The sequence below is a fragment of the Bison bison genome, unplaced genomic scaffold (genome assembly GCF_000754665.1).
Source record: "Bison bison bison isolate TAMUID 2011002044 unplaced genomic scaffold, Bison_UMD1.0 scf7180017864307, whole genome shotgun sequence".
NCBI classification, from domain to species: Eukaryota; Metazoa; Chordata; class Mammalia; order Artiodactyla; family Bovidae; genus Bison; species Bison bison.
Window position 1 is genome coordinate 10265747 of NW_011494879.1, and position 23582 is coordinate 10289328.

Here is a 23582-nt window from a genome sequence, read left to right on the forward strand (position 1 = left end):
ATGAGAAACACTGGACTGGAAGAAACACAAGCTGGAATCAAGATTGCCGGGAGAAATATCAATAACCTCAGATATGCAGATGACACCACCCTTATGGCAGAAAGTGAAGAAGAACTAAAAAGCCTCTTGATGAAAGTGAAAGTGGAGAGTGAAAAAGTTGGCTTAAAGCTCAACATTCAGAAAATAAAGATCATGGCATCTGGTCCTATCACTTCATGGGAAATAGATGGGGAAACAGTGGAAACAGTGTCAGACTTTATTTTTGGGGGCTCCAAAATCACTGCATATGGTGACTGCAGCCATGAAATTAAAAGACGCTTACTCCTTGGAAGGAAAGTTATGACCAACCTAGATAGCATATTCAAAAGTAGAGACATTACTTTGCCAACAAAGGTTCGTCTAGTCAAGGCTATGGTTTTTCCTGTGGTCATGTATGGATGTGAGAGTTGGACTGTGAAGAAGACTGAGCGCCAAAGAATTTATGCTTTTGAACTGTGGTGTTGGAGAAGACTCTTGAGAGTCCCTTGGACTGCAAGGAGATCCATCCAGTCCATTGTGAAGGAGATCAGCCCTGGGATTTCTTTGGAAGGAATGATGCTAAAACTGAAACTCCAGTATTTTGGCCACCTCATTCGAAGAGTTGACTCATTGGAAAAGACTCTGATGCTGGGAGGGACTGGGGAATGAGATGGCTGGATGGCATCACTGACTGGATGGACGTGAGTCTGAGTGAACTCCAGGAGTTGGTTATGGACAGGGAGGCCTGGCGTGCTGCAATTCATGGGGTGGCAAACAGTCGGACACGACTGAGCGACTGATCTGATCTGATTAAGCACTTCTTAGATAGCAAGTATTATGCTATCTCATTTAATTCTTACAAAGCAGGTATCTTATGATTGATATTCACATTGATCTGAAAAATAACTGTTCAAAAATCAGATCTGCAATCTTAGGTTGACAGCTGTCAGAGGGCGAGTTCAGTAAATCTGGTCTGTTTCCAGAATTAATAGCTGTTGTTGTTTAGTTGTTAAGTCATGTCTGACTCTTTTGTGACTCCGTGGGGTCAGCCCACCAGGCTCCTCTGTCCATGGGATTTCCCAGGTCCCAGGCAAGAATACTGGAGAGGGTTGCCATTTCCTTCTCTGGAGGATCTTCCCAACCCAGGGACTGAACCTGCATCTGCTGCTTGGCAGGCAGATTCTTCCCCACTGAGCCACCAAGGAAGCCCAGACTTTAAAATAGCTACTTTTTTTCACCCCTGAGCATCTACTACAGTACATGCCAGGTATTTTATATAAATGTCTCAAAGCTTGCAGCAGTTTTGCAAGATGGAGTGAGAATACTCATTTTGCAGAGGAGGAAACTCTAGGAGTAGAAGGATGAAACAACTTGCTCACCAAGGCCACATCGAAGGGAAGTCATGGAGCTGTGGTGTGAATCCAGACCTGTAGGATTCAAGTACTGAGCACTTTTCACAAGATGAGAACAGGCCCCAAATGCATCTTTTTCTTACTACATTTTGTGCCAGTATAAGGAATTTTTTTCTTTACTATTTGGGGGAAAAGTAGCCCTAAGTATCATAGCACAGAAAGGGAGGTAGCTGATGTATGAAAAGAACTGCCTCCATTTGGGTAATGGTAGCATTTAGTTTTTCCATTTTTAGGATTGGTAGATTTTTTCTTATGTACAATGCAAATCACAGTCGTGATCAGCATCATGACCCTTTGGGCCAAAGAAAGATCAAAAGTTAATGCATAGCTCAATTTTAAAAAATGGGTAAGACCTATGACCTGAATTTCTATAGTCAAGCCTTTGACTCCAATATGGATTCTTCCTGGACTTGAATTTTTATTTACCTTATTTTTCAATGTTATAATATACTTTCAAAAAGCTAAGCTGCCTTAAATCCCCCTTTCTACACACTAATTATTCTCACACTAACTCTTCAACTAAGCCAAGAGGAGAAAGCCAGAACTGAGAATTCTCTATAACATGGCACTCTGGACATCAGCCTATGAACAACAGCAACCCTCAGCTTCTGTTTCAACACAGGAGAAGGTAGATACATTATAGTTCATTGACTTCCTCATAGCTGTAACATGCTCTTGCCCATCCTTATATGTGAGACCACAGAGTCCTAGTAGACAATATACAACTGATTGTGCAAAGCAGCACAGCACAGGCAGAGTCCCTTCCCAACGTCTAAAGAGGTGGCACTAAACTGACCAGCTGAGATGAAGAGGTATCTCACTTGATCTCCACCACCCAAGCAAGATCATGCAGATAATCAATCCCCTGGGTGATGGAAAAGCACATATCAGAGTGAAATGGAAAAGCACATATCAGAGCGAAATAAAAGTGTAGGATGTGTGGCCTTCGGGTCTGCAGCTTAAATAAGAAGGAACAGACTGAGGCTGTTCTCAAAACTGACAGTTAAAAGTATCTCTGGCCCCTGTGTAGTCCTCCTTTGCCCAGTGGGCTCCACTCGCTCCAGCCACCAAGGCTGTTCCTTTACTCAAAAATGCCAAGAATCCACTGTCCCAGAATGGGGTCCCCCTGCAAATGCCTTTTCTTCCTTTTTCCAAGAGTGATCTGTTTATATGTCCTAAGAGAGGTCTTTCCTATCTGCTCCTTGTGGGTTTCCTTTATGGTACTTATTATGACTAGCAATTTATTTTTAGTTGTTCTTAACTGTGTGTGTGTGTGGTGCGGGTCTCCCCAGTTAGAATATACACTCCATAAGGGTAAGGAGGAGCCCATTTTGTTTAACATTTAAAACTGTGCTCAAAACACAAAGGTTCTAGTAAAAAAGATGATAATAATACTTCATGAATAAACAAATGCACTATTCCACCAGCTAGAAGCATCCTCTGCCATTTCAAAATGATCCCATACTCAAAACTTAAAGACGTTGATGGAATCAGCAGAACTGACAAGGGCAGTAACAGGAATAATCTTGACAGATTGAAGAGCCACCTGGCTACACACACACCACAGATTTTCTCTAATCTTTACAACCATAACCAGGTGGGGATCATGGTCCTCATAACTGAGAAAACAGCAATGCAAGAGGATCAGGAGACTTGCTCAAGGCTACACAGTTGGGGTTATGGGGAGCAGAGCTGGATCTTGAAATGTGGCCTGACTCCAAAACCCACACCAGATGTCATCTCTAAGATGCACCAAAGTGCCTAGAACAGCCCAGAGGTGAAGAGGGCTGTGGAGGCTGCAGTGAGCAAGAATCAACTCTGAGCTCAGGGAGCTGAACACACTCAGAAGAGCCAGGGTCCGCCAGCTGGAGCTGACTACAGGCACACGGACCCACAAAGCCATCTCTGATGTTGAAAACTACCAAGAAAAAGAAAGAAAATGAGAAAAAATAAGGGGGAAAGGAGACCAGGAACTCAAGTTTGGGTGTTTATGACAATTCTCTCTTTCTTACAGGAGTGAAATTCCAGTAATCACTACCATTCATGAAGGACCGATCATGTGTCAGGTTCTGTAGGTTTGACATTTCACCATGAAATCATTTATGACTTAAGAATATAGGAGAATGAGTTTCTGAGAACTGATTTCTCCCATGCAGGGACACACGGCTGGAGAGACTATCAGGCTGTACTCACGGTTTCTTGATCGGAAGCATCTGCGTTAGTGCACAAGGCTCCCTCATCCAGCCCGTGTGCCTGCTTCTCTGTACATTGGCTGAGATGAGGAAATACCTCCAAATTCAACCAAGAGGAAGGAGAAGGCAAAATTATAGAAAAATCAACTTCAGAGGCGAAGATGACTTTTTTAAAGAAATAGTAACACAAAAACCCTAAAATAAAGAATGTCTTTTTCTTGTAACTGTGATCTATTGACATCTTATTGGCATTGATTCAGCAAGTAAATACTGGGCAATTTCTACTGTATTAACAGCTGATCTTTAATACTCATGTGACTAAGCTGGACTGAACAGTATGGCAAATAACAGTCTTAAGTAAAGAACAGGGAGCACCAAACACCACTTGCTAAATCAACATTAGGTGTTTTGTTGCTCATAAGTAATGGCATCAGCAGATAATGATTTCCTTTTTGTAACTGCTGTGCATCTGCATAATCACACTGCGATCTGCTGTAATGATATGCTGCGAACAGTCATGCACATTACTAGATTGCCTGATAATTTATAATATATTCAGAGACCAATGGAGCATCCTGTTTGGACAGATATGACAACCTTTTATGTAACAGTCAATGAAGAGAGACATTTAATAAAATGCCAAAATTTTTTAAGCCAATATGCATTTTATAATAAACATTTATTTGAACATGTCTATGTCTCCAAAATGGTGAAGTTACTACAATATTTATCACAGATTAATACTGTCACCCATGTAACAATTTCATAAATATTTAAAATGTAGATGGTAGAATTCCAGAAATATTAATAAAATTAAAGTCGATAAGTTATAACAGGTCTTGACCATTCAACCGGGATGCTGGTAAAGACTGAAAGCAGGAGGAGAAGGGGACAACAGAGAATGAGATGGTTGGATGACATCACCGACTCCACGGACATGAGTTTGAGTAAGTTCCGGGAGTTGGTGATGGACAGGGAAGCCTGGCATGCTGCAGTCCGTAGGGTCACAAAGAGTTGGAAACGACTGAGCAGCTGAATTGAACTGACCATTCAACACTACCCCTCTTCTTTAAACCCTTTTGTCCCATAGCTTCCCTAGAACAATATTGCTCCCTCTCAATTGCTGATTTTGTCCCTTTTGCTGGCAGCTCTTCCTCTCCCACTAATTGTGGAAGGTCCTCAAAGTTTGTGCTAAGTATTTCTCCTCTCTCATTCTACATTCACTCCCAAAGAACACCAGCAACATGACTTATTTATTATCTATGTGCCTATGACTCCCAAATTACTATCTCCAAACTCCACCTTTCCTTATGAATCCCAAATCTGTAAGACACACTGTCCACTTGATCTTTCCTCTTGGGAACTGCCACAAGTATAACACTTCTATTCCTTTGCCTTTTCCTCACCCTTCCCTAACCTTGTGCCCCTAACTAGTATTTTCTGTCTCAAATGATGGCATCATCCAATGGACTGACCAAGTAAAGTCCTGGACATAATTTGTAACCCTCCTGCTTTCACTCACCTCCATAGCTAGTTTATCCTTATCATTTGACTTATTTAGTGCCATCCATTTCACTTTGCAGGTATCTCTGAAGCCCATTCTCATTACTGCTATACTGTCAAAACCCCACTCCAGGCTATGGTCATCCGTCCTATAGTCTTATCACTCTCATAGTTTGCTAAACAGTCCATGTATGTCTGCAGTGGCCTCCCTAAAATCCCTCCTCAACATGGTGGCCACAATGATCTCATCAAAATGAAAACCTGATCATATTACCTCTCTCTCTTATCAGAATCCTTCGGCACCTTCCAATCACTCTCAGGAAAGAGCCCACAGCCCTAGATAGGGCCCACATGGTCTTGTTACAAGGTCTGGTTTCCCCCCATCTCCCGTCATGCTCCACTGACTCTGGGGGCCTCACCATATCACCATCTATTAGGCCTGCAGAAATCATGTTCCATCCTGTCCAGGGGCTTTTTGTAGTAAACTGTCCTGCCTTCCTAGAAAACGTTTCTAGTATATTCAATACTTAATTTTGAGTCAATAGTTATGTCTCAGCTCAAGAGTTATTTCTTCAGGAAAGTCCTCCCTAACTATGCCAAATCCCCTAGTTGGGCTCTCTTATACAGGGCCTGTCAGAGTTTTAATTTCACATTTGCCTATGTCATTATTCAATTATTATCTGTCTTCTACCCTAGACTAAAAGTTCCAGGACAATTCAAATGTCTGCTTTTGTTCACGACCGTAACCCTAGGACCTAACACTATTCCTAGTACACAAGAGATTCTCAGTAAATGTCTTTGAATCAATGAATAAAAAGTCTCAAATTCAGGATTATTACTGAAAACAAAAACTAAGACAATCGTTAGCGTATTGGTGCCTAAAGAGATGCATGAAGAGAGATTGTACAAAGAGACCAGTCGACAACCGCTCAAAAGGAAAAGTGAAACTGAACAACACAACTTCAAGATTCCTCTAAAACAGCCTCTGAAAAAAGACTCGGACATGAACTTACACGAGTCGTGTGCTTACCCACTGTCGGTGAACAGGAACTCCAAATGGGTCATAAAAACCTCCCAACGGGAGACGCTGTAGCGCTGGGCCAGAGAAAGAGCGATGCTGTAGACGTTTTCCTCCAGCGTCCTTCACAAACGTGCATCAACCACAGGGCAAGGAAAGAAGAGAAACACATGACCTTAATCAGCAGAGAAAGCGTGCATTACGACTGCTCTCATGCTAAAGGGGGCGCAGCCAGCACAGTCCCTCATAAGACGTGTCACAGTAACTCAGGAAAAGTACACCCAAGGGATTTTAATGCTCCTTCTTCACTGTGGTGCGCTGCAAATGACCAAGGAATCGTCTAGATCAATGGACCTCAAACGAGGGTGATTCAGCCCTACTCAGGGAACATTTGACAATTTTGTCTGGAGACATTTTTGATTGTCATGGTGGGCGAGGAAAAGGAGAAAGCAGTTGGCATCTAGTGGGCAGAAGTCAGGGAGGCTGCGGACCAACCTACAATGCACAGAACAGCCTTCCTGCAACAAAGAATGACCCAGTCCAAAACGTACTGAGATAAAAAAAATGATGGTCTAGGTACCAGAGCCTACAGTGAAAAAGAAATACAAAGAAATGGATCCCTGCCCCACAGGTAAATCTCCGAGAAAAACACAGTCAGTCACTCAATACATTCTCATTTTCTACACTGGGCCAGCTATTATGCCAGCTGCTTAAGATATAAAAACAACAAGATACTTCTTGAGGAACTCACAGCCTAATGGAGTGTATGAGGTGTGAACCAGGCATCAAACAGAAAGGGGTAATGTCAAAAGACTACAAAACACTGTGAGGATACAGATGAGAGAGTGAACAGGGATTAACTAAGCAGAGGCGATAAAGAGGGAGAAGAGACAAACGGGCTTTTGATAGACGGGGTTTCACAACCATGAATGCACTGGGTCCTCAGGTCTACTGAAGGATCTATACCTTATCCTACAGGCAATGGAGACTCAATGGAAAGTTCAAATCAGGGAATGGTGTCATCAGATTTGAGAATCTCTAGGTATGTAAACAATTCTGGTCCAGAGCACTCACATAAAGTCTATATTGGAGAAACTGTCATAAAACCCCAACTTTCCTGAAGCAAAGGAAACATAAGGATGGAATTCTTCATTGGGAGGATGGTTGTCTATCAGCAGACGAATGGATAAGAAAGCTGTGGTACATATACACAATGGAATATTACTCAGCCATTAAAAGAATACATTTGAATCAGTTCTAATGAGGTGGATGAAACTGGAGCCTATTATACAGAGTGAAGTAAGCCAGAAAGAAAACATCAATACAGTATACTAACGCATATATATGGAATTTAGAAAGATGGTAACGATAACTCTGTATGCGAGACAGCAAAAGAGACACAGATTAATAGAACAGTCTTTTGGACTCTGTGGGAGAGGGCAAGGGTGGGATGATTTGGGAGAATGGCATTGAAACGTGTATATTATCATATGTGAAATGGATCGCCAGTCCAGGTTTGATGCATAGGACAGGGTGCTCGGGGCTGGTGCACTGGGATGACCCAGAGGAATGGTATGGGGAGGGAGGTGGGAGGGGGGTTCAGGATGGGGAACACATGTACACCTGTGGCTGATTCATGTCAATGCATGGCAAAACCACTACAATACTGTAAAGTAATTAGCCTCCAATTAAAATGAATAAATTAAAAAAAAAAGGAAGGATGGTGGACAAAAACCACAGAAACAGGAATGAAATACCTATTACCATCAAGTAATACTGCTAAGACTACACTTAGCTTCACTAAGGAAACCAATATTTGTAAGCTGGATCACCCAAGAGCTGGCAAATGATTTCCGTTCAAAGCCAAATAGTAAATCTTTTTTTTTTTTTTCCAAATAGTAAATCTTTCAGGCTTTACCACCATACGGTCTCAGTAGCATATTCTTCTATTGCTTTTTACTCCTGCTTTTCCACAAACCTTTAAACATGTAAGCTATTTTTAAAAATGTAAGCCATTTTTAAAAATGTAAAGCCATTCAATGCTCATAGACTATAGAAAGAGACCAAGGACTGAATTAAGTCTGTCAATACCTGGATTATTAGGTAACTGTCATTAAAAATTATTTCTTAAAGGATTTATTGATAAAACTCTCATTTTATCCTGACATCCACAGGATAAAATGAGAATCTGTGGAGAACAGGGACCATTAGCAGTTCACCCTTCCTATTATGAGAGTCTGCCACAGCATCTGACACCAGGTGTGTACTAAGTATTCACATCTTTATTATATGATAAAAGTGGGAAGAAACCAAACTATATTCTGTTTTCCTCAAAGTCACCCTAGCCACTGAGATAGTAATAACTAAGATAATACAGACAAAAAAGGACAACTATAACGTATGCACAGAAAACAACGGCCACTAAAATGGACATACAATTAGTAAGAAAATAAAGAATGGACATGTTTGAAGGTGGAGCTGCAAAACAGAAGGAAGCAGGTTCTTCAAGGATTCTTTTGTGTGAGATGCGAAAATGCTGTCTCCAAACCGGAAGTGCTAACTCAGAAAACTCATAGATAGTTTGAGATATTTTGAACGAGCCATCTAAAGACTGCTGTGTATATTTATAAACAACAGATTGTGGAGAAGATTCTATTATTTATTTATCAAAAGCATATATTTGTCCTCTAGGATACGCTTCAAATAGCATGTGCTAGCTGGATGCTTAAAAAAAGACAAGACAAAGCCCTAGCAAAATGTAATTGATGATGTAAGGCATGCCTGATCTTGTCAACTTGTATCTGCATAATAACCCTCTTCTAAGAAACCATAAACAATCTCACTCAGGATTACCAAATGCCCAAAGAAAAGCCCACTGGACTCAGCAATAGGAAGCCCAGGCTCAACTCCTGGCTCTGCGACCTTGAACAATGCTTTAAGGCTCTGTGCTTCTCACATTCCTCTTCCACAAGTAAGGAGATTGGATGATATTATCTCTTTAGTCACTTTCAAATTGGACATTAAATGAACCTAAGAAATTATGAACCTCCAGGAGAAGAGAGGGGAAGAGAAAAAAAAAAATTTGTACATTTCTCTTAACTGAATTCTCCTATAGGCTGTCCCTACTATCTTTCTTTGATCTCCATTTTCCCTGCCTCACTCTAAAAAGAATTTGAGTGTCTTCTCATAGGAAAAAAGCCCAGGATAATATAAAGTACTATTAGAGTACTAAAGTTATTTTGCTGCTTTAAGATTTAAGAATAATGATGAAAAATAGCAACGGCCACTGCCATAATCAAGACCGTCTTTGCTATTTTAAGGTACTTCTCATGAGTGCATGCTAAGTCACTTCAGTCATGTCTGACTCTTTGTGACCCCATGGACTATAGCCCATCAGGCTCCTCTGTCCATGTGATTCTCCAGGCAAGAATACTAGAGTGGGTTGCCATGCCCTCCTCCAGGGGATCTTCCTGACCCAGGGATCGAACCCGCATTTCCTACGGCTCCTGCATTGCAGGCAGATTCTTTACCACTGATTTTAAGGTACTTATCAGGAGAGATTAATAACTGTAAAATGTAGGCACAATCTACCCTTGTTTCAAAGGCTGGAAACCTAGACAGAACTGCATACCAATGCTTCTGGGAAAATTCAATCAGGCAGTGTGGGCAGGGTGCATGGTGCTGAAGATGTGATGCCTTTGGTAGGTAGCAGGAAATCACAGCTATGAGCATTACCATCTATGGAAACTTGGGCCAATTACTTAATAAGCTTTAAGTTCTTTGGAAAAGGAAATGGCAACCCACTCCAGCCTTCTTGCCTGGAGAATCCCATGGACAGAGGAGGCTGGTGGGCTACAGTCCATGGGGTTGCACAGAGTCAGACACAACTGAGTGACAAACACTTTTAAGTTATTCAGCTATAACATGGGGATAACATTTTATACCAGAGGGTTACCTTTAAGGATTAAAAGATGTTTTCAAAATAAAGTTTATAGAGCATCTAACACCATTCTAGGCCCATAAGAAGCACTCCACAAATCGGGGTGTTAAAAACAAAACATACCTCTAACTTAATAACCATTGTGAGTGAGCCCACTTTATAAAAATATCTTGTTTAACTTCCCTAACACCTGACATGTAATTCTCATTTGATCAGAACTCATTTGATCAAAAACAAAAAATGAGGACCAGTATTAAAACCAAGGGGAACTCCATACCTAAACGAGAACATATTCCCATAGGCCTTGAAGTGTACTGCCATCTCACACAAGGGCTAACTTTTTTCTGGAAAGAGCTAAGGGACAAAGGAAAAAAAGGAAGCTGCTATAGGCTTCGAACAAGAGAAACTGCCAGAGTGAAAGATCTGCTTTCTCTAGGAACCCAGGACAGATGAAAGTGCCCTGGACCCACAACATGTGGTTTTTCCTCTTGGATTAAGTCGACTGTATCTATTTTTAACACAGTGAGGAAATTAAACAGCCATGTAGCAGAAAAGCGAGATTCCAGCCAGGAATCAAAGGGAATCTTGTTTTTAAATTTCTAAAGTAAGCCTCATGGGCTTCCCAGGTGGCATTCGTAGTAAAGAACCTGTCTGCCAATGCAGGAGACATAAGACACCTAGGTTCAATCACTGGGTTAGGACGATCCCCTGGAGAAGGCAAGGCAACCCACTCCACTATTTCTGCCAGGAGAACGCCATGGACAGAGGAGCCTGGCAGGTTACAGTCCATAGGTTGCCAAGAGTAGGACACAACTGAAGTGGCTTAGCATGCACACGGTAAGCTTCATACTTTTAACCCCGATCATACTGCATCACCTCTAACATGGTACTGGGGTCAGGATACCAAAATCATAGGGAAATTTTCTTATAATTATCATCCTTACTATTTTAAATCTGCAAGCCTAAAATACAGTCTGCATCTACTGATCATTCAGAAGGCAGCTATGCTAACCATGATCCCACCAACAATCCATTTGTGAAGACTCACACGTCCCTCACGGGATCGGAAGAAGTAGGGGAAACCCTGCTCACGGTAACCATGAATGTACATCTTCAAGGGACTGTGACTCATAGTCCTGATAACTCAGCTTGTCCTGTGTGTTTTATCCCATCCCTTTATGAGACAAAGGTATCTCTTACTCGGCCAGGCCAAGGATGGTTTCCCTTTTGTACTGGTCGTCGGCCGTGAACCGCTGCACGTCCACACCCTTCCGCAGGCCCTGGAGGATCTGAGCCTGAGTGAAGTCCAGCAGGCGTTCGTTGTAGTAGTGCAACTGCTTGGTCAGTGCTGCAAGCTCCTCGGGCCAGGCCTCGTGTCCGTACAGAGTCACGTGCCTGCTGACCATCTTGATCAGTTCTTTGGGATCAGCCTGTGAACAACAAAAGGACTAATTAGAAAAAAAAAGTAACAATGGGAAGAAGGTCATGTCAACTGCACGTCTGTCTGGCCCTTCACACGGCCGCTATTTAATCAAGGTTTACAACCACCCTGGGGAGTCTGATGCAGCTGCTGCTGCTGCTAAGTCGCTTCAGTCGTGTCCGACTCTGTGCGACCCCATAGACGGCAGCCCAACGGGCTCCCGGGTTCCTGGGATTCTCCAGGCAACAATACTAGAGTGGGTTGCCATTTCCTTCTCCAATGCATGAAAGTGAAAAGTGAAAGTGAAGTCGCTCAGTCAGTCCGACTCTTAGCGACCCCATGGACTGCAGCCTACCAGGCTCCTCCATCCATAGGATTTTCCAGGCAAGAGTACTGGAGTGGGCTGCCATTGCCTTCTCCGGTCTGATGCAGAGGTGGTTCATTTTGCAGACCATAAGAACAGGACACAGAAACTGAGTCTAGGAATGGATTTCTGGATGCCTGCTCTGTTCTTCCAACTCAAAAATCTCTCCATCCACTTAAAAAATACGTATGCTTGCTTTTTCAACTAGCATTAGATACCTGAGCCTATTCCAGATCTCTTCCCTAATTATCTGATCATTTATAATAATTCACCCTGGAAGCAATTTTTGTCATCATTGCCCCTGGAAAATATTGTTTGGACCATCTAAGTATTCTCAATAACAAAGCTGTAGTTCAATAATCCCATTAGAAATGCCTAGACAGTTAAGTAGAAGAGTATTTTCTCCAGGGATAAGTAAGGGGGAAAAAAAACCCATCCTTGTTCCTACAATCATCATTTTTTTCTAGTTTCATAAAAAAGTATGCAACCAATTTTTACTTTTCTCAATTTGGGGCTCAATGGGATACTGTCCTGTAATTCTTTGACTCATTTGAAAAAACCCTGATGCTGGGAAAGACTGAAGGTGGGAGGAGAAGGGGACGACAGAGGATGAGATGGATGGCATCACTGACTCAATGGACATGAGTTTGAGTAAACGCTAGGAGTTGGTGATGGACAGGGAGGCCTGGCATGCTGCAGTGTGCATGGAGTCACAAAAAGTCAGACACGACTGAGCAACTAAACTGATACTTATGTTACAAAACAACTATTCAAATAGAACAAAGCCCAGAATTGATCGGCTGACAGGAAAGGTGGTTATTTATTTATATTAAATAAATATAATATAACCACATTTATTTAAAGTTGGTCTGGGTGTCAATGAAGCCATAGCAACTCCACCATGATTCCAGAGTTACCTAACATGTGAATAACATTAACTCAATCCCTCTCAGCTTCTGGGAAGACATGGTACATATTTTAATATAAGCAAATTAGAGAAAAAAAAAAAAAAAAACACTCCTGAATCTACCTGTGGCTCTCTAAAACACATCTAATTATAATGAGCTGTCAGCATTTCTCATGTGTAAGTCATTATTCTGATCTGCACAGGTGATTTATCATTGTCAGGTCCATATTGCCAAACCTAGCCTGACATTCTCTCTCTTGATCCTATTAAGGAACAGTCTGGGAGTGATGATAAAAACCAATTAAAGAAATCTTCTTGGATTCCAACAGGTAGATTTAAGAAAAGGTCAACCTTACTAAATGCTTCCCCTATCTCTATGCATACACTGAGTCCTGTCCTCAAAAACTACAGATATCTATCTCAAGTTAAAAGACCCAGCTTTGAAAACCAATGCTCCCAAGTAGCTGCAAGATTATCTGTCATTCACTAAACAAATACTTTCTGTGCACCTATTATGTGCCAGGTGATGTCCTAAGAAGATGTGACCCTTTCCTCCAGGAATGTAGTCTATAAGGAAAGACAATCAAGCCAACGACTGTAAATGGTTTAATACCACTAAGCACAGGGTGCTATGGGAATGAATACAGAGGGGTTGGCTTCAGGCATGTGTCAAGCAGGGCTTTGTGGAAGAGTTAATTTCTAGTCTAACTATTCAGGTATTAAGTAGTAAAAAGGCCATCAAGAAACAGGGGTTCCCCTGGTGGCTCACTGGTAAAGAATTCACCTGCCAATGCAGGAGACATGGGTTCAATCCCTGGTCTGGGAAGATCCCACATGCTTTGGAGCAACTAAGCCCATGGGCCACAACTACTAAACCTGTGCTCTAGAGCCCAGGAGCCACAACTGCTGAGCCCACACCCTAGAAGCCACCACGATGAGAATCCCTCGCACCGCAACTAGTCTCTGCTTGCCGCAGTTAGAAAAACACCTGTGCAGCAAGGAAGACCCTGCATGGCTAAAAATAAATAAAATTATTATATTTAAAAAAAAAAAACAAAAAAAAACGAGGGAAACAAATGCCAGTAAAGGCGAGAATATGTGCTAAGCCTAAATGGCTAAGCCCTGATGGGAAGATGGAGTGAACGAAGCTGATCCAACTGCATTTAGAAGTGATTTGGGAATAAGCTGTATAAGGCTGGTATATCTGGCAACGGATTTAGGCAAATCGGATCCCATTCCTAGGCTCTTAGTGCCTCTTCATCTGTCATTTAACCCAGCTCCCTTCTGCTTACAGACTGAAGCTCATGAGGTCCCTCCCTGAACCACCCCCAGAGGCACAGCCCCCTCTGAAGCTGTCTGGCATATGGTTGTTGCCAGGGAGCCAGCAGCCCATCTACACCTGCTCTGCATCCTGGTGTGCCCTGTTGTTGCCTGTTCGTCTCACACCTCATCCAGTAAGCACTTTTCTGCCTAGAAAGAGAGACAGCAGGAGCAAATATCCAGCAATTGGAGTCTTAGGGCAGCAGGACAGCTCTTCTGTAGGTGTTCTTTCAGGGAGCTCTTTGTACTGGTTTTGCACTCCACTAGCAAACTCACATTGATCAAAACAGTGAAGGCTTTTTTCCATGTATACTCTGACCCTCTGATTTCAGACTCAAGTCTTCCAGCCTCAAATTGCCCAATGTGCTCTGAAGGCGGTGCGACAACCAGGCAGCCCATCTCTGTATGACTCCATGCCCTGCTCTACCAGGCTGTTGGTTCCTACTCCCTATTCATGGAACCAACCACCTTCACTCTCCCAAGGACTTCTTATGGTTATTGTACCACACTCATTTTCTCACTCTTTGTTTTCTGGCATCTCACGGATTTGGTACCTGTATTGGGAGAGTACACCAAATATCTGATCTCATTTCTATTCTCTTTCTAACACCATTTATGAAATAAATTCCCAAACCAGGTTAAAGAGTTCAGCTCCAAGAGTATTGAATAGCACAAAGCAATAATGCACATAATTGCTACTACTAACATTACACTGGCTTTTCTTTATCTTACAGAGAGTTTCAAGTCTCCACATACAACCTTCATTTTCATATGTGGCAAAAAAACACCTATTCTTTTTTTCCAATGAAGAAAATGGCATGACAGAGTGTAATAAACATGGATACACATAAGTTACTAGCTGAATGTCCTTGTGCAAGCTACTTAACAACTACAAACTTAATAGTCTTATCTATAAAATGGCAATATACTATAGCTTGCGTGGTTGCACAAAGCCTAAGAAACTATACACACACACACACATATAAAATACACAAACCAAGACCTGGTCCATAGGAGGGGCTCCAAAAATGAAAGCAATTATGGAATTTACTCAAAGGTACTCCCAGGTAGCACAGTGGTAAAGAAGCTGCTGCCAATCCAGGAGACTCAAAAGATACGGGTTTGATCCCTTGACCAGGAAGAGACCCTGGAGAGGGAAATGGCAACCCACTACAGTATTCTTGCCTGGAGAATCCCATGGACAGAGGAGCCTGGCAGGCTGCAGAACATGGGGTTGCAAAGAGTAGGACATGACTCAGTGACTACGCATGCACATTACTGATATATCTGTTACACTTTAATTGTACTTTTATTGCATACTCTACACTGCCTCTCTTTTAAGTATTAAATTAGTTTCTAGAGGGCAGAAACCAGGTGTACTTAGTGGATGTGTCTTTCCCACAGCACATTAGAGCTGTGGAGTAAAAGGGGGACACACCAAAGAGCAGCAGCAGCTTTTACGTCAGCAGTACTCGTTTATATACCAGATCCTTTGCTTACTAGAGATGCAATTTGGGGCAAAAATTCGAACGAATCTTTTGGCCAACCAATACTTTGTTCTTGACAGACGCTTCATAGAGAGTAGATGGATGAGCATGTTTTAAGTTCTAGCTTTCCATGCAAATTATTTTCTAATCATTATCACTACTACTTTCTATCCCTTCCTCCAGAAACTTTACCTGTCATGATTACTTCCAATGTAAGTTTTAAATTCTAGTAACAATTCTTCCCCCGGGCTCATCACAATTTCTCTCAATATATTCCAAAAGCATCCTCTACTCAGCCCAACACTTCATTTCATACATTCATTCATTCACTTCACAAGTGCACAGCATTAAAGTTTCTAAAGCACTTTCACATGATTTTGATCTGACCTTCATACCAACCCAGTGATGGGCACAGGAGACTGTTGGTAACTGCTTTATAGATGCCAATCTCCAATTAGGCATCCTGAGCTGGAGTCTCACAGCAAGGAAGAGACTCAAGCCTCCTGATCTCTTGTCTTGTGGGCTCTCCACTGTACCAGGCCCTGCTCCCTACCCTGCCAGCAGAGCTCCTTGAATGTCCTATATCCAGTTTTACACGTCAAGTCACTAATTTTTGAGCAGATTATATTCAAATCTTTCTCCCTCTTTTTCCACCTAAGTTCAATGACATGATCCATGAGTACAAAAGTTTTTAGCCTTTAAGAAATTTTTGAAGGACTTTACGGGTAGCTTTGAAATCTCCCATATTCAGTATTGAAATGATACTACAAAAACTGAAAACATAAAAAGGCGTAAAAAATTTAAGAAGTGTAGAGAATAAATTATTCTAATTTTCCCCCCAAATCTGGCAATGCAGTTTCTTTAAGGTGTAGAAAAAAATATATGCTTTCTTTAAAGACTATGGCCAGGTCCCTGTTAAAAAAAAAAAAAATTTAATGTACATAAATATTTATGAGACTAGAATGTTGAATGACTTCATCTAGTACTACTAACTAGTAGAGGTAATAAATCCATTCAGGCTTAATAGTCTCCATTTCTTGGTAATATTGTTTGGAAAGTTTTAAACAGGTGGTATGTTTTCCCTCTAGGGTTGTTATTTGCTTGAGATAATTTTCTACTTAGTATTTTCAATTAGTAGCTTAAAAAAATGCATCTTAGAAATAGTCTACCATAAAGTTTTGAATTTCATCCCCTGCTAGGTTTGATTCTCTAGCATATAAAACTAAAAGACACATTTCCATTTTTAAATGATTTTATCTTCTTAAACTTTTTTTTTTAACCTAGAGAAATTATACTTCAAGATGCATATACGTGAAGAGAGATAAATTAGGAGTTTGAGATTAGCAGATACACAGTATGCTGTATAAAATAAATAAACAACGAGGTCATACTGTATAGCACAGGGAACTATATTCAGTATCTTGTAATAACCTACAATGGAAAAGAATATCTGCACGTGTGTACTTGCATGCTTATATGTATAACTGAAGCACTTTGTTTGTATACCAGAAATTAACACTTTGTAAATTTCAATACTTCAATTTATAAAAAAAAAAATACAATTAAATACTTCAATTTGTAAAAAAGATGCAGTTACAATAATTACAAAAGATACGAATACACAAGGTACAGAAATGTGTATAGCTTACTCATGCTGCTGCTGCTAAGTCGCTTCAGTCATGTCCGACTCTGTGCAACCCCGTATATGGAAGCCCACTAGGCTCCCCCGTCCCTGGGATTCTCCAGGCAAGAACACTGGAGTGGGTTGCCATTTCCTTCTCCAATGCATGAAAGCGAAAAGTGAAAATGAAGTCGCTCAGTCCTGCCCATCTCTTAGCGACCCCATGGACTGCAGCCTACCAGGCTTCTCCGTCCATTCCAGGCAAGAGTACTGGAGTGGGGTGCCATTGCCTTCTCCGATAGCTTACTCATATCTGTATTAAAAAGTTGTTATATAAATATGTACATCCATAACTATTTCTGGAGGAATACAAAAAGGAAACTGACCTTTTGTTTTATCCTATTTTCTTCATCTGTTTTTTGCCATGTTTGTGCATTGTTTTTTCAACATAAAAAGTTGATTAGGATAAATACTAGAAGAGGAAATTCTCTGCAAGTGACCATTTGCCAATCATCATTATAGATCTCTAAAAAGAAACATGAGGGACTTCCCCAGTGGTCAGGTGGCTAAGACTCCACACTCCCAGGGCAGGGGGCCTGGGTTCGATCCCTGGTTGGGACACTAGATTCCATATGCTGCAACTAAGATCTGGTGCACCTAGCTAAATCAATCCATCAATCAGTCAACCAATAAATATTAAAAAGAAAAAAGGCCTGCTGGGCTGCTCCAATGATCACCCAGGTTTGCTGCCAGGTCCTGGGGGTCTGTGCGGCTGACACAGGATGTGCTTTGCACCAAGATGCACAGGGTTCTTATCAGAAATGACACCACAAATCATATCAACACTTTCATTCAAACCTAGTAATCTACCTAAGTTATCATTCCCACAGCTCAGAACTGCAGGGAGTGGAAAGAGAAAATGTGAAAAGACTGTGCAAATACAAACAAGCTGAACTGACAACTGAGGAGAAGCAAAGCTTCGTGGAGAGTTATTATGTGTGGGCAACAAATTGAAACCACTTGGATCTCCATTTCCAAGATGATTCATCAGAAGTTTGTCATGTCTAATTCAAACTCAGCAGTGTGGTTTTTTGCAGGGAGAGATTCTGAAAAGATTCAAATAATGAGCCATTAGGTAGTCAATGGACAATGCAAACATACTTAAAACATCCAGCTAACAGGCCCGTCCATGAAAAGTCGGGACTCCCAAAATGTAATACTGATGGCTGTTCACCATAGCAGCTGAAATGATTCCTCAAATGAGTCACATGCCAACAAACAGTCACTGAGTAACTAGAAGGAGGTGATGTCCTGGGGACTCAGAATAGACGGGGATTCCTGCCCTCAACAGGATCATATGTGGAAAGAAGACGAGGTGCACCGGCTACCACAGCCTACAAGATCCACTCTGGGGGAAGTCTGGAAGAGAGCCGGGAGAGACAGAAATTAATTTGTGGCTCAGCTGGTAAAGAATCTGCCCGCAATGCGGGAGACCTGGGTTCGATCCCTGGTTGGGAAGATTCCCTGGAGAAGGGAAAGGCTACCCACTCCAGTATTCTGGCCTGGAGAATTCCATGGACAGAGGAGCCTGGCAGGCTACAGTCCATGGGGTCACAAAGAGTCAGATATGACTGATTGACTTTAACTTTACTTTTCAACTTAAAAAAAAAAAAAAAGATGTATTTACAATAATTAGAAAGGTAAGAAAGAGAATTAAAAAAAATCATTTCAGGCAGCAGAGAAAGTTTCACACAGGAGGCTTTTGTAAGCTCAGACTTATCTGCTACTAGTGGGAAGAAGTAAGAGTTATTTCAGGCAGGAGAATTACATCTGCACAGACACCAAGGCATGGGAAAGGATGTCAAAATCAGAGAAATATACAGTCTGAAAAGTCAGAACATAAACTTCAAATGAGCCAGTGTCAGGATCATGACTGGTGGGGTGAGGAAGAGCCACCAGTGTTCACTGAGTGGCTTTCCTGTCAAACACGGGAGTAGAGATTTCAGCCAACAGCCACTGCAAAGCGGGTAGAAACATCATGCTGGAGTGCGAGCCAGAGATCACTCGGGTCCAAAACACAGGGACACGCTGCTTCTGAAACAAAGCTGGAGTGGCCACACGACCAGACAATGGGCAGGTAAAGACTGGAATCAGGAGCTCCGGTGACTGAGGTCACTTTCTTCTGGAGCGACCCTGAACAAGTAACCCAATTTCTCTGAGTCTTACCTTCTGCAGAGGCTGCCACTTCTGCAAAATGAGGCTGCTCAATGGATCAAATGGCAGAATGAATGTGAAAGGTACTAAGACAGCCTATGCCTTCCCAAGGTGAGTCTCATCCTTCTACCGTTCCCAGAGAGCTTCCCTAAACAAGCCCCACATACACCCCTGCTGTGACCCCTCCTGACACCTTCCCGGCCTAGAGGAGACCCGAACGGGTCACAGTGAAGTCTAGTCACCGACTCCACTGCTATACTTTCCCTCTGGAGTTGGGCAACACTTCTGTGCCTCACATTTTATAAAGTAATACTTTCAATACTTCCTTAAATACTTGTGAAAAAACACTAGAGTACATAGGATGGCACAGGGACATATCAACTTCTCTGTTATAGGTTCCATCCTTTTATCTAGAATGCTCTCCTCCCCTCAGTCTTCCTCGTGCTATGCTCATCCTTTTCTTTAGTCAAAGGTCACCCTCTTAACTCAGGCCTTTCCTGAGCCTGTTTTAAACTGAACTCCACTGCTTAACTTTCTTCTTTGCTTTTTGTTTGCAAAGCTCTTATCATAATCAAACAAAAGATATATTTACTTTTTTTGTTGTTGATGGTGCCCCTCCCCAAACATAATGTAAATCTGAAAAGGGGAAGGGTTTTTATACACACTGTCCACTACTGTCTTCCCAGGATCTAGAACACTGCCTGGCACAAGCAGTCATCTGACAAATATTTTTGATAAACACACACACATTATCCAACTGCCTCCTATGTACTGAAGGATGACTCATTAATTTTCAGTATTCTACCCCAGGGAACACCCATTTACTCCCCTTGACATTCCAGATCCTGCAACGAGGAAACCAATGAATACAACACAGACACCGGCCTGAAACAGCTCGTTATCCAGTGAGATGAAAATAGGCAAATTCAAAGTAACACAGTACAGAAGTCACGAGGTAAGGAAAGGGCAGTACAGGCACACAGAGGAGCGTCCAGCACAGCTTGGGGGCACGACAGGATGGTGGCAGGCGGCAGGACCCGAGCACTAAGCAAAGGCATGCTGGTGAAACATTATGGGCAAAAGATTACAACATGCTGAAGACAAGGAACAGAGAATACACGGGCTGTGTGAGAACTTTAAGCAGCTTGGTATGGCTGAACAAAAGGAAAATGAAGGTGAGGAAACAGAGGCCAGACGACCTCGCTAGGGCCATGGGAAACCACTGAAGCACTGAAGTGAAGGAGAGGAAGCCCAGACCTCCATTCCGGAAAGGCTGCTCTGCTAGATGCCTGGAAAAAGATGCAGAGGCGACAGAAAGGAAGAGACGATGCTTGTTCCATTAAGTAAGTACACTGTTCCAGAAATTAACCTGCCTCACTTGCACCTATATATAATCACTTCTTTCCCTCAATTTATAATATAGTAGGTCAATTCCTTATCTCAAACAAAAACATACCTGGGATATAAAAGCAAAACAAAGGAAAATTACTAGAGTATAGGGGGAAAAAGTAGTACAAAGCAGCAGTAGCAATCAAAAAAAGAAATTCAAAATTTCCCAAATAAAGTAATACATGAACTAGCCTAAAAAAGACAGTCCTTTCCTTGGCCCAAACTTCATCCTAATATACCCATTTCTGAAAACAATACCCACTCGTAATGATGATGCCCTTGGGAGAGTAACCTGTGTGGCAGAGAGTTCGCTCATTCCCCTTTCTCTTTCTAAATAAAAACTGATGAATCAAAGCCAAAGATTTTGCCATGAACAGAATGTTTTCATATACTTACAGGCTCTTAGATATGTTTTGGATGGCCAAGGCATCCAAATTCTTTCTCTGCAGTCTGCTCTGGGTCAGAGGGGGAAGAATCCTGCCTCAATAGACACTGAGCCTTGAATTTGTACACAGAGTGGATTTGAAAGTCTAATCTATTTGCTTATCTATTCTTAAAGTGGTAACACTCTTAAAATACCCAGTGTAAAAAGGAGATAATTTCTGAATGCTGATGCTTAAAGCTGGTGCAGACAAGTAAACCTAGAGGCCTTCCATTTTCCAGCAGCACCTGAAACACTTGTGGGTCCAGAAAAGAAGGCAATGTAAGTTGAGGCCAAGCTCAGGTGCACTCACTCAGAAATTAACAATGAATTTAAATAAGGTGTCAGAACCATGCGAGTAAGTAGGCATAGTATGTCTCAACATCTCACCTGCACCATTACTACTCTCATACCTCTCTGGCTTAAAAATACATAAAAGTGCAGTGCTGTTCAAAGAACAACACTGCATACTGTCCTAAATCAGAGCCATCTTCCTCTTGAGAAAGTAGTTACAAAGCCAGTTATCCGTTTCTCCTCTACTACTTCAGCCTTTCCTAAGAATGCTAGAAAATGAAATAAATGACAGAGAAGTTAGGGGTGAATCAACATTCACCTTCGGAGAAGGCGATGGCACCCCACTCCAGCACTCTTGCGGAAAATCCCATGGACGGAGAAGCCTGGCAGGCTGCAGTCCGTGGGGTCACTAAGAGTCGGACACGACTGAACGACTTCACTTTCACTTTTCACTTTCCTGCATTGGAGAAGGCAATGGCAACCACTCCAGTGTTCTTGCCTGGAGAATCCCAGGGACAGCGGAGCCTGGTGGGCTGCCGTCTATGGGGTCGCACAGAGTCAGACACGACTGAAGCGACTTAGCAGCAGCAGCAGCAACATTCACCTTACATACTAGAACCTCTGCCTCTTATTAATGCATGGAAAAGCAACTCCATCTAACACAGCCACTGTGAATGCATTCTGAATGCAAAGTGTTTCAGTCCCTCCGAAGAGGTAAATACGTGTTTTAACTATTTTAGAAAAGCTTTACCATTTCTTATTCATAAAGTGGAAACTGTGAGGACTCACCCTGTAAAGAGGATGGCATTTGTCCCTGAAACATGGAGCCAACTGGGCATAGATCTGGAGGCTATAATAATAGGCTGCCAATTGGAGAGAGAGAGCAGAGTGGGACTGCTTTTCAAAGCACTTGTTAGCATCTAACACCTACAAGGGAGAACAAGAGAAAGAGCTCAGCTGAAAGGAAACTGGCACAACCATCATAAACCATTACATTTCTAGTCCTTACTGTAGAATTTTGGTTCAAAGTTTCTATCAAATCGACTCAAGCTCATCTTAACATGACTACATTAAAATTCAGACATATTATAAAGGCAGATCCTATGCATGTGAAAGCAGATTTTAAAATCAAGATTTCAGCTAACATTGTAGACTTTACTCTTGAGATACTGACCACAGCCCTTCCATTATGCAGAGGCACAACCAGAAGGAAATGAAACATGCAATAAACAATTCACTGGTGAAAATCCCCAGTAGAGACTTTCAGTTTATTCATTTTTTAAGTCCTTTTTTTCTTGGTTAAAGGCAAACTTACCTGTGGTAAGGCCAGGAGATAAGCAAGAGCCAAGGTCATATCATTTGGTAAAGCGTCACTTGCTAGCTGTAAGAGAACTGGATGCAGGGGGAAAAAAAATTCATTATTTTCTTTGAGGATCCATGTGACAGTCATGGTTACTAAGTATCACGATTTTAGTCCTTCATGATTTCAACTGTAATTATCTTCAGAGAACTTTTTAAGATGCTTTATGAGAAAGTCTATTCAGCACCATCGAAGTACAGATTATATGAAACTACGTTAAATGGTAGAATTGCCTTAACTTAGACACACTATGCCATTTGCTACTTACATATGTGAATACTGTTAGTGCAGCTACAAAGTCTAAGTGCAAACAGATCAGTGAGGATGTCACTTCCAGCTAATCTTCCAGTTTTAGAGACCCAGGCCATGCTATACAATTCTGGATATCAATGACAGCTACTGTGGAAGATGACCACATGAGCACTCATGGTCAGAACAACACAGATCTGCGAGAGCAGACTTAGGATAACTCTCTTGATTACTACAGTCATGACAATATGGCTGGGTTCTTTCTCTGCACCACACTCCACAAAAAGAAAACAAGTTTCATGCTTTGATTATATAACATCTTAAAATATCCCAACCGTTACAACTTTTATAAAACTTCTGTATATAAGCAACACCCTATCAATGTCATGGATTTAATAAAAGAGAGAACACTGCGAATAACACCTGTGTTTATATCCATTTTGTATTAACAAG

At 41.8% G+C, this 23582-nt stretch overlaps 1 protein-coding gene across 2 annotated transcripts in view; it reads right to left on the bottom strand.

Annotated features, from left to right (window-relative positions):
- NBAS (neuroblastoma amplified sequence) overlaps positions 1-23582 on the bottom strand; it is a 334237-nt gene that overhangs the window by 98260 nt on the left and 212395 nt on the right. For both annotated transcript variants that reach the window (XM_010852089.1, XM_010852088.1), the window contains 4 exons: positions 22836-22912; positions 22310-22447; positions 11284-11513; positions 6156-6266 (listed from right to left, as the gene is read on the bottom strand). In XM_010852089.1, the coding sequence (XP_010850391.1) occupies positions 6156-6266; positions 11284-11513; positions 22310-22447; positions 22836-22912 (556 nt within the window). The remainder of the gene's footprint in view (positions 1-6155; positions 6267-11283; positions 11514-22309; positions 22448-22835; positions 22913-23582) is intronic.